Consider the following 18,016-nt stretch of genomic DNA (forward strand, 5'->3'; position numbering starts at 1 on the left):
ATCATGTAGGTCAAAATGACTTGTGTTTGGCAAGCGTGGTAGACTGTTTGTGTGAAGGACCTGGTAAAATATCACAAAGATGGCAGAAACAGTGCTGACCTTAGACCAATTATCTCAAGTCACAGTGAAGTAATGGGACTTGACATGTGACCCTGAATCAATATGCCTTTTCCTGTAAGCTTTTAGTACTCATAGATTTTTTTTTTCTCCCCTGGAATCTTTTCATCTGGGGGTCTTGCATGGCAATCTCTAATGATCATGTCAGATCCTTTAGATTAATAAAAGGCAACGCTGCTGTAATACTAACACACACATTAGCAAATGTGACAGTAAAGAAAGACACATGAAACCATGAGGATCAAGTTGAGGGATTTATTAGAGAAGGGTGAATATAAAGGTACCGTATGCAGGGATTTCTATTCTCTGAGCAAACCACAACTAGTCAAACCTCTCTGTCTATATTTATACGCTACACAACTTCCAATCAAGGTCATCATAGTTAGTGATGTAATAATTAAATAAATTGAATTTAAAAAGGCAATACAATAGACCATAAGTGTGCTTTGGAAAAAAACACAATATGGATTATTATTATAATCATCAGGAACAAGGGAACTACTTGGATGCCAACACTTCCAGGTATCTTAAACATAAATAATTCCTAGCACTACAGGTTACATTCAAATTGAAAAGAAAATATCTAGAGGGAGCATACCAACATTGACATATTCCCTTAAGAATAACTCCTCTACTGAACCATTCAGGATTTCCATTCAGACAGTTTAAATGTGTATACAAGCAGCCGGTCAGTGGCACGTTAAAGATATAGCTATATCAACTGCCACAATTTTTTTTTAATTGCCACTATTCGTCCTCTGATATGTTTTTTTTTTAACTCCCATATTTTCAAAAGTACTTGTGTTTGTGTCACATTTTGGCTCTCACATATTAAGCTACATTAAGATCGATAAATAGTGTTGGGTGTGTGCTGGCTTCCTGTCGGCCATGAGGCCCACAGTTTTCACAGGAGCCATAGTGTGGCAGTTTAATATGTACTGAAGTTCTCCTGAGGTGTCACCAAGCACACACAGGAAAAACAGAGGTGGGTTAACACAATGTAAAAAGGAACTTTCTCTTCAACTTGTCACCACTGTTTTGATGTTTTTCTTAGGTGAGCATTATTATTTTTTGCTTAGAACGAGTCCATGGCCTTGAATTCACTGAGGGCCTGGACAGGGGAGATGTGTTTCTTCTGGGAGCCTCGTCGCACACGTGTCTGGCACTCCTCGGGCTTCTCCCTCTTTACCAGAGGCTTCTTCTCAGGGGCCTTCATGCGCCAAGACACCACGGGTGAGTTAACAGCCGCTGTTCCGTACACCTTCTGGTACTTGGTGGAGGCTACATAAGATGCCTTTACAGTCAGCACCACTGCGTTCATTAGGTTCTTGGCTGCTTGGATCAGGGAAGTGGCACTATCCAGCTACAGGGGGCAAAGACGGTTGGAGGGGAAGAGAGAGATAAACACTAAGGGTCGAGTCAAAAAAGTCTGTAAAGAGAAAAAGTGACTTGACTTCAAAATGACTTTCATGCACTCAACAAGAATATTAGGACATATTAACTACATCCCGAATCTAGGAGGTCTGTCAATTAAGCTGGATAAAAACATGGCCTTCGCTATGTGACATCTTATTTTAGCAGTTCTTAATTAGCAGAGGCAGGGGTCAGGTGTACCTCTATCTCCGTTTGTTTTGTTTGGCTGACATTTAAGGGTCGGCGGCCAGTGGGCCCCCTCCTACCCCACACTGAGACAAGTCAACTGCTTAGATTTAATGAGTGTGGATTCCAGCTGGCCACCATGAAAAGGTTAAAATCTCAGCAGGGCTTGCATATCTCATGTGAGACAAACTATAATAGAGTCCTAAGAAATCATGAACTGTATCAACATAAGACACAAGGAAGCCCAAAGATAAAACTCATGTCTGACTTTAATTAGAGGAAGAAATCATACTATGGCAGTTACTAAGGAAGTTCTTCACAGACAAAAACAGTAGGAATGCACCAATGCCCCTTTTCTCTCCTCATAGAAAATCCAAAACTTCAACTCAGTGTGGATCAGTGTACTCTACTGCATGACTGTTGCTGTTCCTGAGGTTTTTCACTTTTTCCCTGACTGTTAAAAAGTTTGTTTTGTGCAGTTTTTCTTAATCTGAATTGAGGGTCTAAGGATAGAGGGTATTGTAAAAGCCGTCTAAGGCAAAGTTGTGATTTGCGATTTTGTGCTATAGACATGAAATAAAAATGTATACCTGATCAGCTTGATAATGTCAGTATCTAAGCAAACACTGACTAGGTATATGAGACTGGTACATCACTAAAAAATAAAACACAGATAAAATACATGTCCCAAAACATGCACATCTGCATGCACATTGATCAATAAAGACAACAAAAAATGTACTGATCACATGTATGATGACATGAGCCAATAACAGTTCACTACATGATTATGTTGATGATGCAGAATTTATTTTCTTCTTTCAAAAGTCTACTTACCGTCTCACATTTACATCTAAATAACTTTCCCTTAATTTCAATCAAAATGTTTTTTGTAGCTTTATGAAGATATTAAATCAGTTTTAGATAATCAAGTATTGGCTTTTCAGATGGATTTTTCTAAATTTAACCAAAAGTATACTGGAGAGTTGAGAGGAGATAATGCTGGTCGAACTCTAATATATTACTAAATATGTTTTCATTAAAACTAAGAGCTTGAAATGGAGAAAGTTAAATAGCAAAGGCTAGCAGTATGGGATAATTGACTGATGATAGTTTGACTAGGGATAATAGGGTTCATGAAGCATGAAAAATACAAATGGAAAAAAGCCTGTGGTGCATCTTTCTGGTATTATAAGATGGTAATCGGTCTGAAATGATTGCATCAGTCTTATTCTGCATGACACTTCATCTGGTCTTCCAAGCCTCATAATGACCATGAACTAAAAGGTTTGCCCACCCGCAGTGCAGAACATTAAAAATGTTTTAAGTCAAGTCAACCAATACTAGTGATTCAAGCATAAAAGCCTATCTAGAGCATCAACAATAGTGAAGCTGGCCATACTACGTACTGTTCTTATGGATAGACTTACCCCAGACACGATGAGCTCTCCACCCAGATTCTGAACCTCAGCTTTCACCTTGCTGCAAATGTTGAGCTGATGACAGTACAGGGCAATTCTCTGCAGGTACGCCAGCAGATCCTGTTTGCACGCTGAATCAGGGCACTGAATGGAAAAGAGACACAAGGAAACACTTTGTCAAAACACAGGCAAATAATAACAGCCATAAATGAGCACTGTTTTTAACAGAGAAGCTGAAAGTGGTGTGACACACTTTTAAGGCCTTGGCGGATATTTGTACATTTGACATTTAGTATCTTTTCTAACAGCCATTTTGTGCATTACAATATTCCAATTCTGTCATACAAAAATAAATCAGGTTGCATAAATATGATTATTATTAATGTACAATGTGGGTGATTGAGGGTACTGTGCAATATCTGCTGTTTAATGATTTGCCTCGTGATGGTAGTTTGGAGCACATCTTAACATCCTTTGACACACACATGGCCATATAATCATTATAAATATGGATAACATTAAGGGATTATGCCACAAAGGTCCCCTTTGCGATACAATATCTCTTCTCATACTGACACGGGCTGTGTCCAAAATCACTCCCTTGTTTCTTACTTCCACTATGTAGCAGACAGTTAATAACTCACTCTACACGCAGCAGTAAATTTAAATTAAGGACATCATCAGCAGAACTTTCACATTCAGAATTCACCCAAACACAATGAAATATTATAGCAGAAGGTAAGTGAAGTGATTTTTTTTGACACAGCCAAAGAGCATTGAAATGGACTGTAATAGTGAACATATAGATCGTCATTGGGTCAAATATATGAAAGCAATGAATTCAAAATGTAAATCAGAATTCATAATCCATCAAGGATGAGTTGACAACAAACATGTAATACATTTTTGTGCTGAGCCACACAGCATAATGACGTTTCTCTTCCCGTTTGCATGTCTTTGGTAAAATGTTTCTCATTGTGAGCACCACGGCCAAACTGTTTGGATTTTCAATTAATCCAGGAGGTCCGTGTTTTGTTTTAGTTAAAACTGGATCATCTGTGATGATCAAAGAGCCAATGGTTGGCTAGCTGACAGAAAGGATATATAATTATATCATGACAGACAACATAGCCATCAAGGCAACAGATTTGTGACTGGGCCAAAGGATGTGGAGAAATAAAGGTTCTTGGCCTTATTTCAGGCCAATTGGCAAAAACTAAAGATGCTTACTACAGATCTGCCATCTGGTTTTAAATGGTGTATGTTTTCCAAATATGTTTGAGATGTGAATTCGCTACCCAATTGGATTGTTTTAGGAATCATTGCCTCTGATGTTGCAGCCATTTTAAAGTAGAGAACCGGGAATAACAGTCCTAACAAAAACAGTACGGTTCCAGTGTTTTGTGTCGCTAATTACATTTCTCTTCACTAGACCTGCAAAATGTTGTTCAACATTTGTATTTTCGATGGTCGTTTGTTGCAAGCTTGAGTTTCAAAGGCAAGTTGAGTTACACTGCAGGGTGTCAAACTCATTTCAAATTAATTTCACATGAAACAAGTTTGTCACAACATGTTGCCCAAGAAGAAAACTGATCAATCAGCAATGAGTGGACATAATACTTTGAGACACATAAAGAACCACGTTTCCCTCTTCTTCTTCTCTTCCCAATTTTTTAAAACCAGAAGTCTTGACCTGGAACTGTTTGTCTTTTTGTCACTTCAACAGCGAATAGACCAACCAGTGCAGCAAATGGACCAACAGGGAGTACGAGGACAGCCTCCTAAAGGTTCCTACTATCACACAGTTTGCCCCTATTATTCCATCTGGAAGCCTTCCAGGAGTCAGCTATGGCCCACTAAGCTCCCAGTGGGTTAACAACACTGCATCAGCTGCTTAAACACTGTGAGCATCATTTTGTAGCAACACCTTCCTTCTAGCCATAAATATTAAACGTTCCTAACTAGGACATTCAGCAGCACTGTGCGGGGAAATGCACAGCTCATTTCCTTGTCTTGTGGGCTCGAGTAAAGGGGGACGGCAAGTTAAACATCGAGAAGTGATATCAGGATACTCCCTCCAGGACAGCTTTCAGGGCCGCCCAGCTTCTTTATTCTATGAGAAAAGTCCTCTCTTGTTGAGATAAATAGTATTGATTGGGCCCTTCACTGATGGTCACAAATAGTGAGTAAAAAACAGTCTTTTAAAATGGATTGGTATGTTTTTTTCTTCAACCTACAAAAACAATTGCAAAGAACAATTCAAGACATGATTTACCTTCTACAGTTATGAGCATTAACAGAGCAGGACTTTGAACAATACAGTAAATTAGAGCAAAACTGCCACCAGCATGCAGCCTCCTCTCAGTCAGTGGCACTGAGTGCCGACTGAGGAAGATAAACTAGCTCATAGAGCAGCCAGTGAGGCAGAGGGAAGCTTCTCCCTTGGCATTATCACTGCACTGCCAGTCCTGGCTAGCATCACTGCTAACTGCACTTCACACTGCCGGCATATATACACACACACACAAACGCTGCTTCCCCAAGCAAGTCTGATGCAGACATGAGACAATTATTCCGTATTGTACAGTTGACTAATAGTACATTCCCTGTTGAAGTAAATAAAGCTTATGGCCCATAACTTTGCCACTTTGAAGCTCTCTGTCTCTCTCTCTGTCCTTCATAGTGAAACAGCATTCATTACAGACTAGTGTGTTTCACTGCGTGACTTTACTCAGCCTTTCTGAAACTCCCTCTTCCCTCAGTCAGCGCTCTTCTCAGCATTTCAGGAATATTTTTGTTCAGTCCAGACGAGAAACTGCTGGGAATTTCTTTTTGTTTGTTTTTCCGCATAATTGGGCCCAAGATGAATGAAACGTGCTCCTGATGGATAATTCAGGAAGATGATTTGAACTCTGGTGCCGAAATGAGGGCAACTCACTATCAGAGTGTGGCAGTCTGTCAAAACACAAGTCACACCTCACACTGACGCTGCAATTATAACCAAGCTGAGACTGACCTTTCCAGGGTAAAAAATAGTAAATTGGTTATTTTAACATTCAGTCGTTTGCTGTTAAACATGGCACCTTTTTGTATGATACATGTTTCTGTTTCATTACAAATCTAATAGTATTATAGATACATTTTTGAGGGGCAAAAGGATGATATAAAGACAAAATGACATAATCAAATAGAGCATGTTACACACAGTTATTCAAAATGCCTTCCAGCTGACTGGACAACTAAAGTCCCTCTGATGGTGAGCTGTCATCTTTCAGTTACTTCAAGAAAGCTGGTCATCTTTCTATTTACTCATCCAGGCTCTGGCATCTCCATCAAAGACTGAGCACTACTGTGTTCTAGTACATACTGAAACCACTCATTATATTTAAGTGACAACACAATTCATTTGTTTTCCTTCTTCTTTCTGTTATATTACACAATCTGGCATATATACACAATGGAATAGAAAATGGAACGTGGATCACTAGTGACTAACAGAATAGCCAAGGTGACCTAATGTCCCCGTTCATGTAAATCTATCAAACATCCCCTTCTTTTTGAAACATGATTTTATTTGAATCTGTAATTTGCAATATTACCATTACATTAGAAGCTGTTACTGCAACCTGTCATGTTGCAACATACGCATCGGTACACAGTCAGCGTGTGATGTGAGAGCATGGAAAATGAATTTGCTCTTGCTTAAGTTTGCATCTAAAAGCATTAGGCGGTGAAGCACTGACATATCATGAGAAATATTAGATTAAAGCAAAGAAAATATTTTCTGAAAAGCTCACAATTTTGAGATGCAAGATTTTCACTCAGCGACATTGACTTTTGAATATTACATTACATTAGTCATTTAGCAGATGCTTTTATCCAAAGTGACTTACAATAAGTGTATTCAGCTTAGGTATTCAACAGAACTACTAGTCACCAGAAGACATAGTTGATATAATATAGTTAGTTCTGACTCCTCTCTAGCCAGCTCCTGCTAACTGTAGTTTTTGTTTTTACAGAGTAGCTTTTTAATTACACATTAGTCACACTTGGTTACACTGCTGTCAGTAAAGGCAACAGCAGTTTTGCTCTTGTTGTTCTGCATTCAATGCGACAGGGCCTTCCGCCGTGACAAATAAAGTGAAACCTGGAAGTCTGAATACTTAGCTTCAAACTTGCATGTGTTTAGCAGCATTTGGAAACAATAACTTGATTTGATTCTACATTTATTTTAGTACTCAAACACAATGCAAAAAAAAGGATTCCTAAATGTCAAGGCAAGGAAGTAAACCATGAAAGGCAAATTAAAATCACAGTTAAAGAATAAAGATCGACACAAAATAACTTCTGTTACCGTCAACAAAAAAACAAAACCAGCAACAAATTGATGCTACAAATAAGTATTGTCTGAGTAGCCACAGCTTCATATAGCTTATTGCACTTTACATTTTATCAGTGAGCCACACAGTTGCACTGGGTGACATATACAATAAACATTGCTACTGTTGTATATTTTGAGTCAATACCCCATACAAAGTCCTGCTGCTGTAAATACTTGCTAGACCACCGAACGGTATTAAGAAAGTCTAAAAATACCTTCCCAAGTTCTGCCCTGTTAAGTCCTGTTTGTTTAATTTTATAATACAATACATTCTGTACCCTAAAATACTATGCCTTAACATAACTACATCAATGTACACGGATCAACAACGACCAGCTGCGCAGGTAAATCACAAGATGGTACTTCAATCAAACACTGACTGTCTCAAGCAGAGTGATGCAAACCATTGCTGTTTATTGGTGAGTCAGTCGGGTAAGCTTGGACATTGTGGACTATATGTATTTGGGAGTATACCTTGACAATAAACTGGACTGGGTTAAGAACACTGAAGCCCTCGACAAGAAGGACCGGCGCCGTCTCTATTTTCTGAGGAGGCTTAGGTCTTTTAACAATGCTGAGGATGTTCAATGAGTCAGTGGTGGCCAGTGCTATCCAGTTTGCCGTTGTGTTCTGGAGCAACAGTGTGCGTGTCAGACATTCGAGTCAGCCTTGGACTTATTTCACCCCATAATTTCTGATTACTCCTATGTGAAATAATGATTAAACTGCATTAGAATCGTATAATTATCCAATTGTGCAATACTCATCATAATTATTATTATTATGTGCACATATTTTATATCTCATGCTCATTCCTTGTTTCTTGTTTTTATTATTTGCCTGTATTTTTCTGCATATATTGTGTTATATATTATGTACGTAATTTACATTTCACATCAAGCTTTATTTCAAATTTTCATGTATTTCATTATGCTAATATATAAGAGCAACTGTAACGTACCAATTCCCCCCTGGGGATCAATAACGTATTTCTGATTCCGATTCCGAAAACACTCAACAATCAACAACCAAGCCTGTCTTGGTATAGGCGCGCATAACGTTTACACAGCTGTCCTCCACAATCTAGCTTGTTTCTGTAGGAAGCATACTTAAAGAATGAAGCAGAGTAAGGAAAATGTAATGGGGGAAATAGAGTAGAAAAAAGGCATTGCTGGAGTGAAATGGGGTGAGTTGCCTCAAGGGGTTTATCTACGTCAAGTGCTGTGCTTAAATGACTATGAAAGAGCTCGCCGTCCTTCCACGGTTCCACGCAGAATTGCCTTCTGCTTCACACTTGTTCATCAATAGGGCTGATGTGGGAGTCATGGCGACAAGGTTTGCTACTTAAGGGACCTGTCTGAAGGCAGTGGAGCAGCCTTTATTCTTACTGTCAAGCCACAGCGCTCATGACAAACACAGGTTACCTACAACAATGTGTGAATGCAAAATACTTGTCTTCTGAAGGCAAATAATGAGGTTATGTTACTTGTTGTGTAATTCCAATAAGATGCTTCATAAAAGCAAACTTATGCTGTTTTTAACTTGTAATAATTCAGTCCATTCACTCAATGACATGCCAAACAGATGCCCCAAATGCCTCACATGAAAACACTTTTATAACATGTTGGAAAATAAAATGTCCTCAAGCCCCTCTTTATTTCCTGAACACAGTTCTGTTGTCTCCGGAAGTGCAACAGAAGGCTTTGAATATTCAGTAAACACTAGTCTAGGAACCATTTAAGTGAGAATTAAAAAATGCAAGCCACCTGCTCTTTTCATTACAGCAACTGTTGATTCAGACACAGGCTCTGCCAGTGATTCGCCATGTGACAGATTTACTCCCACCTAAACCCTGTTAAACACTGATTATCACTTGGCAGCCTACAAGCCAATAAACTAATACATAAGAAAAAAAGTGCAAGTTCATGCTTATTTTGTCATTTCTGCCCCAGATCCTGCACAAAACAACACACACAAACAGTGACGCAGACTGAGACCAGATTCCTAAGAAAAATCTTCAAACACATGGAAACATGCAAAGATGTACATAAACAAGGCCCATACAGATTAAACTCATGCTTTTCCTCTCTCTGTTTGTGGTAATTACTGCATGCCAGGCATAGTTATGCATTCACAGCCTGAAACTTTATTTTGTAGTGCAATATGCTCTGGAGAGCAGGACAGTGTGACATGAGGATACAGTGCCAGCTTTGACTAAAGATGCCTTCTGGTCAGTTGAATGCTCAGCAGACTCTACGGCCACTCAAACTGACAGGCATTGTGTGCTGCGCTAACAGAAGAAGGCTTGCCCATATATTGTTGTGAAGTCACATATTGTCAAAAGGTTGGCTCTGGATAAAAGAAATACGCAGTAAGAGGCGAAAACCATCTCTTTATCATGGTATTCGGTGTGTCTGCAAGTTCATTTGATAGCGAACAATCAGTGCCCAATTAGATCAAGCCAGCTAAAAGAATGTGAAAATAATGCCTTTACAGGATAGTGATGAAGGCTTGGGCCACTGCAGCAAGGATTCATTATTAAAAGTACGCATCACATCTGCTGAGCTAGGAAATCTAGCAGGAAATCTTAAAATAAATAGGTGTTCATTATTTGGTTTGGAACCTGATCTATGTCCACATTCAGAAACGTTTAGCACTGAATGATTCATTTCAGATGGATATTCAATATTTTTCCATTATCTTCTGTTTATCAATTTCCTGCATTTCTGCATTTTACTACTGTATTTCAGTTCTTACACTGCTTTTTAGTGTTTTAATGACTCTTTTTAATGTTTCAATGAATGTTCTTAATTGTTTTTAAATCTCCTTTTCTTTTGCCTTATGTTTTGATGCTTTTAATGGTTTTATGTGAAGCACTTTGAATTACCTTGTTGTTGTTAAAGTGTCTATTATCAATATTTTTACAACAATGAATGAAATAAGTACCTGTAATGTGAAAGGGGTCACTTGTGTGATGATGAACCTGACTGCAGTTTCCTGCAGCTTTATGGAGCATTTCAGCAACTCGCCATTAATAGTTATACTATGTTTCCACGTACAGCAGGCAGACAAAAAAACATAGAAAAAGCAAGTTTCTCTATACTCAGGAGTTAGCGGCCAAACAAAGCTGAAAGGAGAATGAATATTGGACTGTACATTGCTCTGTATCAGCTGGATGTGTAAATAAGTCAGTTTGCTGACACATTTTCTATGTCAAATTTATAAGATGATATTATAAGGTGCTTTATGTTAATGAGGAGTTTACAGCTTGTCGCACTGCCCCAAGGTGGCCAAAAAAAACAATAAATGCAGGTTTGAAATAACAACATTTTGAGGACTGTGCAGTCTTTATGGAGGTATGATTCATTGAGTTCTTTTTTGTAATCAACATTGTTTGTGTATCCACAGTCATTTACATGAAGGAGACATTTCCTCTACATTTTAAACATCAAAATAACTTTCAGTATTGTGATTGGTTTGAAACTTGGAACATGAAACTAAAGGTACAGCAGCTTGGTTAGTGCTCATGTGTGCCGGCCTCATACGAGCTCCATAAAATATTTCTAATTCTACATTTTGATGTGAGCTCCAACATTTCCTCAGCTAAGCAGCACTGGAAAGATGCCCATAATTATTCCAAGACTTTGCTAGCTACCAGCAGTTGCAATTACAATGACAACAGGCTGCCTTAATAAATCAGTGAGTCTTGTACCTAAGTTTGTTCTCACTGCTTATTAGAGACAGACGAAATGAAGAAGAACATTATGCATTACCTGGAGTGCTGCATTCTGAAATACCTCCCACTTAATTTGCTGTATGCACACTTACACAGTGTACACACACATTTCTTTTCACTCCTGTCTTCCCTAGGCACAGCACTGATTGATTAGATATTGAAAATGGTCTGTCAGCGTGTTTTAGAGAAGTACTCATCTGATAATGAATGCAACACCTCGGTGGGGAGCTAATTATATTAGAGACACAACTTGGTTCTGCTGTCTTGCTCTCTCCGTGTTGGCTCCAATGGGAGACAAATTCATGCAGTAACACAGCCCACTGCTCCAGCTGGGCTTGTCAATGCCCACATTAAAGATTTCCAATGGCCATGCCCACTTACTCCAAATCAAAATTTGTTCAGCCGCTAGCTACTATGACACAAGCAGAGACGGTCTCAGACTGATAGAAAGTATAATAATAAAAATGACAGCAGCAGACACAGTTGCATATCTACCTGATCTGCAACAGCACGGGCCAATTTGTCCATCCTGGAACCAGCCTCTGCAATCTTCTTAGCCGCGTTGATCACATCTGAGGAGTTCTTCAGGGGGCCTTTGCCTCTGGGAAAATTCAAGGAGCGAAAAAGAAGAAAAAAGGTAATGAGGGTGTAGTTGTGGAGGCATAAGGCATGCAGAGCTTTCCTTTAAAGACAGAGCTCACCCCTGAGCTCGTACAGCAGCAGCTAATCTACTGTGGTTGGCAGGAGGAATATGAGACATTACAATCAACCAACAATACACGATTTCCCAGTTAACGGGTGTAACAAATATCGTATACAGTATACAATACAGTCCCTAATGATGTATAATAGAGCTGTGCTTTGAATCACAAAGAAACTAAATGGCTTTGTTTTTAACAGCAAAACAGTAGAATTTTCAAAGCAGTTACAGTAAGAAATAAAACAGGAGAGGGAAATAATGGCCAACCACTGAGCTTTTGTCCTGTGTTTATTTTTTCCTGATTTGCTAGCATGGGGAAAGTTATTGTGACTAGATATTGTTGTGTGTGTACTGTCTTATTTGTAGTCAGTGCTAGGCTGACATTTTCACTTAGTTTGTTCATGCCAATCTCAGTAACTGGGGTCAATGCCAAGTAATAATGGTGCAGTCACAGCACCACAGACATAATCACTCATGACTAATGACTCCTGGCTCTGATTTTTCTTTTCTTTTTGGTGTGTCCCATGCCATATAATGGTGGAGTGGTGCACAAATCCATACACGAGGCAGATAACCATCAGTTAGGCATTAGGGATTTCCCTGATATGTTGAGCCCAGATGGGAGAGATTGAGAGGAAAGCTGCTGGCTTTTAGTAAACATAAGCGACAAGATTGTAAATTCAAACAGATTATCTGTTACAGTATATCTTTGAATCACAGCATCGCTATGTAATCTTAGTAAAACAAAGGTTGTCTGGGTCACTTTGTCTTTCACAAAACAGTTTGCAGCTCTGAGCATTGCAAAGGCAAGATTGTTTCTCAGGAATCTCACTTTTTTTATTTGCTGCTCCAATATTTTCGTATGAACAATGGGGTTAGTCATAGTGACACTCACCCTCAGTTGTAAAGGACTTTTCAGCTCATGGTTTTGATTCTATGGTTCAACATTTCTGTTTTGGTGCACTCTCACCACTCTCATCACCCTGTTTTCAGACACAACAGGCTGCTGCTTGCAGTGAAAAACCTCTCATACCCTCTATGCATTGCCTACCCAGCACCAAACAAAGTTAGGGACTAGCTGATGAACATAATGTAGCATTTAACAGTTGCAGTAAAGAGACAAATATTTCCTTCTAGAGTTTGTATATGGGCTACATGTTTAAGCAACAATTTGCTGATAATTTGGCAATATGAATTTAAAATGTGGTAATACATCAGTGATCAATTTGTTTCTACTGCCTTTAAGTGACCAAAAGATCTGTCATTGCAGGTTCAAATTGTCTGCTTTGTACTTTGACTTTTTTACCTGGTGAAGTCCGTCATCTCCATCATGATCATACACATCTGCTTGGCCAGCACAATGATGTCATTGCCGTTGTCATCCCACTTGGCCACTTCTGCATCCAGCTTGCACTTCTCCTGTCTGAAGCTCTCCACCTGCTCAGCAATCTTTGCCTTCTCCTCCTGGGGAAGCTGTGCCATGATAGCCTGCAGGCAACAGGGGAGCATGGAAGAAACAAAAGCATTAGAGGAGGAGGAAGATGCTGTTAGGGAGTACATTTCAGCAGAATAAATTGGAGGGATTGCTCAGAATGAGGGAAATACCAGAGGAGAATAATTTTGGTAAAGGAGGGAGGTTAGGTTGGGAAGGAGAGAACGATAGGAAAATGAGAAAAGGGGCGAAAAAGAAGAGGGATTAGTTAAGAAGAAAGAGAATAAAGAAAAAATATATAAAGGGGAGAGCTGTAGCACCATTTGTTCTATTTTTTCTGTCCGGTCTACTTTTTAATCCGCCCTACAAAACTTGAACACTAAGTTTGGAGTCTGACTATCCCTGCCCTTCTAAAACGCTTCAAAATAAATTTCTAAACTTTACATTTAATGACTGGACCTTTTCAAACCCCTTGACATCTTATATCCATAAAGAGCAAATCCATTTTTGCCTTCATTTTTTCCTCAGCGGCATTTGGGGGCAGGTCCGAAATGGCATAAATCTTGTGGCAAGGTCACAGGCTCAGTGAGAACCCGGTATTATTTTGGAGATAAATGTATAATTACCTTGCTTCTTAGACCAGAGAATGAATAATGCATTTGTTAAACATTATGTCAGGGAGGTGAGATGGAAGGAAGAGTAACCTGGTTTCCATTAGGTCGATTCTATTGACTCGAAAGGCAGAGAGAGAAAGCGAGTACAGTAAAAAAAAAGATAAGTCATCATTGTTTTTTAACCTCATCTATTATTGACTGTTCTCCAAGAATTGCTATTCTTTTAATGAAATAATCACCCTTGTCCTCCTTTTCCCTCTTCCTTATTCCCTCTCTCACAGCAAAGCTGGCATGTGGGGGTGTGGGGTGAGCTCAGCGAGAAAGTGCGTCACTTTGCTCATGTCCCCTGCTAGATGTGTGTCAGGAGGAAATTGAAAACAAAAAATATAGATGACTTGTCCTTCCGATATTCTTTGGAAATAAAATAAGCTGAAACAGGAGGGAGCCCGCAATCAAAGAGAAAAAACTGAAATTACAGACAGAAATTGAGAAGCATGGAGGCACAACTTTCTCATCAGAGGCCAACATGAGCTTCGGCCTACTGATCACTATGTGAGCGCAGTTGTGCAAAGCTTTGATGGCGGTTAGCTTGAATAAAATCCGAACGGCATAAACAAACAAGCAAAACCAGCCCCCTCAAGCCCAGATAGATTTCCTCTGCTGCCAGTGCCAAGACACACAAACAACAGCGATGCAACGAATCCCATTATACCGCGTGTGGGGTGAAAACACCGCTCACATTTAAAACAAATACAAAGTTAATATGTATTTAGACTGCACAATGAGGAATAAACAATTTAAAACAAACTGCTGATTCCAGCAGGGCAAACTTGTATTCAGGTATCGCTATGAACTATGGGTCGCACACAGTAGGCAATGGCTCTGGGGCCCCTAAATCTATAATAAAACAACTACTTTACATCTGCCCATGCACAAGTCAAACATGTGCACGATTTACTAATCAAACAGATCCCTAAATTAAGTACGCAGTTTTGGCTGAAGGTTAATTAGCACAAATGGGCTCTTATAAACACATTATAAGCAATAGTCCCTCTGCTTCTTTGAGTTTGTCTCATATAACAGAGCACTTGCTTTGTCTTATTTTGAAATTATTATTTATGCTGTAGATTTCAACTATAACTTGTTTTGAAATTGAAATTAGTTTGAACTAGAAAGGTGCACTCAGTAGAGGGCAGATCTCCACCAGCTGTGTCTGCAACAACCACAGCTATAATGTTTGATTGAATGAATTCAAACCCACAACTGGTTAACCCCCCATCTAGACAGCAAGTGTATCAGGCCTGTTTTTCACTTACACTTTTTAGTCTTTTCAGATGTCTGCACCAGCACGCATCTCAACTCTGTCTCACCAGCGTAACTGTGACTTGAAGTAAGTATTTAGGCTTCATGTCTAATTTCTGACAATAGGCATGTAAACGTGAGGTTGATGCCCAATAACAATGCTTGGAAAAACTGTGTCTCTGGCCGGACAGCAGCAGCTAAGTGGAGGTGATGCAGTCATTTGTGTGCATAGTTCAGTAAGCTGTTAACCAAACACATAATCATAAACTATAAAATTGAGCAAACTGTTTCCCCATAGACACATACTCAATAGTATTTTTTTCCCCAACTGTGTCTCTGGTTGTAAAGTAGTGGCTGGAGTTCGAAGATTCAATAAGCACTATTATCACTACTGGCTTGTAAAGAATAGTGAGCGAGGAGTCAGCAGGCAGTCAATAGCAGTATACAGTAAAACAAGAAGCAAAAGGTGTTTTGAGGAAGTCTGAGTCACCACAACCACAAGAGGTCCTTTTGCATGCAACCATAACTGGCCACCCAAAACATTATGCAGTTTGCTGAAGCATAATGTGAGATTAGCTGTGGACGGACACAAAGGTAATACTAATACTAAGGTGCATACTAATTTATGAACCCATGCACACAGGTGAGTGATTGCATAATTCTTCTTGCAGAGATAGCACAAAATAATTTATGAATTTAAACTTGAAAACTGCAAAAGATATTTTAGTTCAGACATTTGCAGGGTGTGGTTCTGGGTAGCAAGCAGCTCCCAGGGTTATGGCTTGCTGATTACATGCTCATGTTCAATGTAGCAAAAACATAATGGAGGCAAAGATGTACAGTAATTGCTGCCTAATCAATAGCCACACAGATGAGTGCAATGTGCCACCAAGCATGTCACTCTAACCTCAGGACTCGAGGGCGGTCATTAGCATATAATTTCTCTCCTGCACCCAACTGTTGAGACATCAATTATTCACTTATTTCTATAATTGCACCAAGCAGTATGCCCCCAGTGTCAAAATGGTTGGTACACCATTGAGAAGAAGTATAGTTATAGTTTTGCTAAATGCCATTGGAATGAGTAAGATAAAGAATGTAAACTGTGAACTGTAAGAGCAATCAAATACTTTTCTCTCCGTCGTCTGCACATAAGAGCTGCATTAAACCAAGATGAACTGCTCCCCCAAACAGCTAAAGGGAGCAAAAAGTCTCTTGAAACTCAACAATTTGGATTGGAAATTCCTTTTCTAAAATTAGAGATCAAGGGAGGTTGAGGAGAGAGTGAGGGATTTGGTTGGTATTCAAATTCACTCTGAACATGGTGTGACAAAAGAGAGAGAGTGTCGGGAAGGATGAGAGAGAGAAGGGGGTTCTGAACACAAAAGAAAGCTGCAGCACAGGGGTAAACACATGAGCCAATTGGGACGTCAGGGGAGCAGGAAGGCACTTGGTGAAGCCCCCTCTCTCTCCTCCCCTGCTCTCTAGAATTCACTTATCCCTAAATCCCTTCCCCTACTTTACTGATAACAACAAGGAGCGGGCCTTGGGAGCTTAACATAGTGGCAAATCCGGCCGAGGGAGTGCTGTGCCAATACACTCTGCGACTCGGCTACGTCTGCAGGGATTAGAGCGCTTTCCGGGTTTCTTCACCGAGCGCAGCTTCTTGAAATGACTTTAATTTGTTTCATTTGAAATAAACTGCCCAGACACTCTGAGTTCAATTTTATGGATGACCTATCAACAGTGTTATCCAATCACTGTGTTAAGAGATGTTGGGTGTGTGTATGTGTGTCTGTGCAATATCCATGGTGTAGGAGAGTTTGTGTCTGCATGTTCTAATAGAGAGAGACACTATGTACAGGCCTCTTTCCCCTGTGTGTTTTTGTGCCTTCTCATTATGCATGTTTGCACTTATAAATTAGCTTTACACATAAGTATAATAGAAGTGACAAGTGGAGCACCACACAAGGCAAAGCACTGGGAACAAAGGCTCCTAGGAGTGCCCTGGACTTGATTTGATTTCTTTCTACACTGAGCAAGAGAGGAGACAGTGAGATCAAGAAAGTGAGAGGGAGATGTTACGCCTGTGTCCTGTGTGAGATACCGGCACACTGGAGGGGCCTGGAGGGATCATGACTGTAAACCTCAGTGTGCTCATGTCAGCTCCTATGGAGAAAATGGATTACACTTCCTCTTGTCTGTTTGAATAGAAACACAGAGCACCAGTGTGCGCTTGGCATGACAGTGAAAGGACAGCAAGCTTTATCCTGACACGACAGGCTGAGGCCGACTGGGCAGATCACCAGTGGTTCAAGGCAAACACATCTTTTATGGATGTGCTTGCCTCCTGCGTGTGTAAATGTTTTTCGTCTCTGAGGGCATAACAAAGTCTATGAGAGGAAAAACAAGCAGTATCAATTAACTGTGTGAGAGGCTTTGTCTGTATGCCAGATGTATAGTATGTTGGACCAGATAATGTGTGTTAAATGTACAAATGTAATAACATTTAATAAAATTATGCAAAACATAATTTTCAATTGATTCGCTGCAAGCTTGAATGCATAACCTGCTAATCAAGGCTGCATGAACAATCTTTACATTCAGCCACCTCACCCTTTAATCCACCTTATATTACTTGTATCACAGCAACAAGTTATGACAAAGGGGCATGCTGCGACTTCAAACTGTTCCCAAGAAGAGCTGCCCACTCA

At 39.7% G+C, this 18,016-nt stretch overlaps 1 protein-coding gene across 1 annotated transcript in view; it reads right to left on the reverse strand.

Moving 5' to 3' along the window:
* Positions 1-358: 358 nt before the first annotated feature.
* ctnna2 (catenin (cadherin-associated protein), alpha 2) overlaps positions 359-18,016 on the reverse strand; it is a 298,901-nt gene continuing 281,243 nt past the window's right edge. Inside the window, exons 15-18 of the mRNA XM_068727434.1 lie at positions 13,261-13,442; positions 11,750-11,855; positions 3,147-3,281; positions 359-1,480 (exon numbers count right to left, since the gene is read on the reverse strand). Coding sequence (XP_068583535.1) covers positions 1,193-1,480; positions 3,147-3,281; positions 11,750-11,855; positions 13,261-13,442 — 711 coding nt within the window. The 3' untranslated portion in view covers positions 359-1,192. The remainder of the gene's footprint in view (positions 1,481-3,146; positions 3,282-11,749; positions 11,856-13,260; positions 13,443-18,016) is intronic.

This window comes from Cebidichthys violaceus, unplaced genomic scaffold, assembly GCF_023349555.1.
Source record: "Cebidichthys violaceus isolate CVI_PGR_0920_01 unplaced genomic scaffold, fCebVio1.0.p SCAF_4, whole genome shotgun sequence".
NCBI classification, from domain to species: Eukaryota; Metazoa; Chordata; class Actinopteri; order Perciformes; family Stichaeidae; genus Cebidichthys; species Cebidichthys violaceus.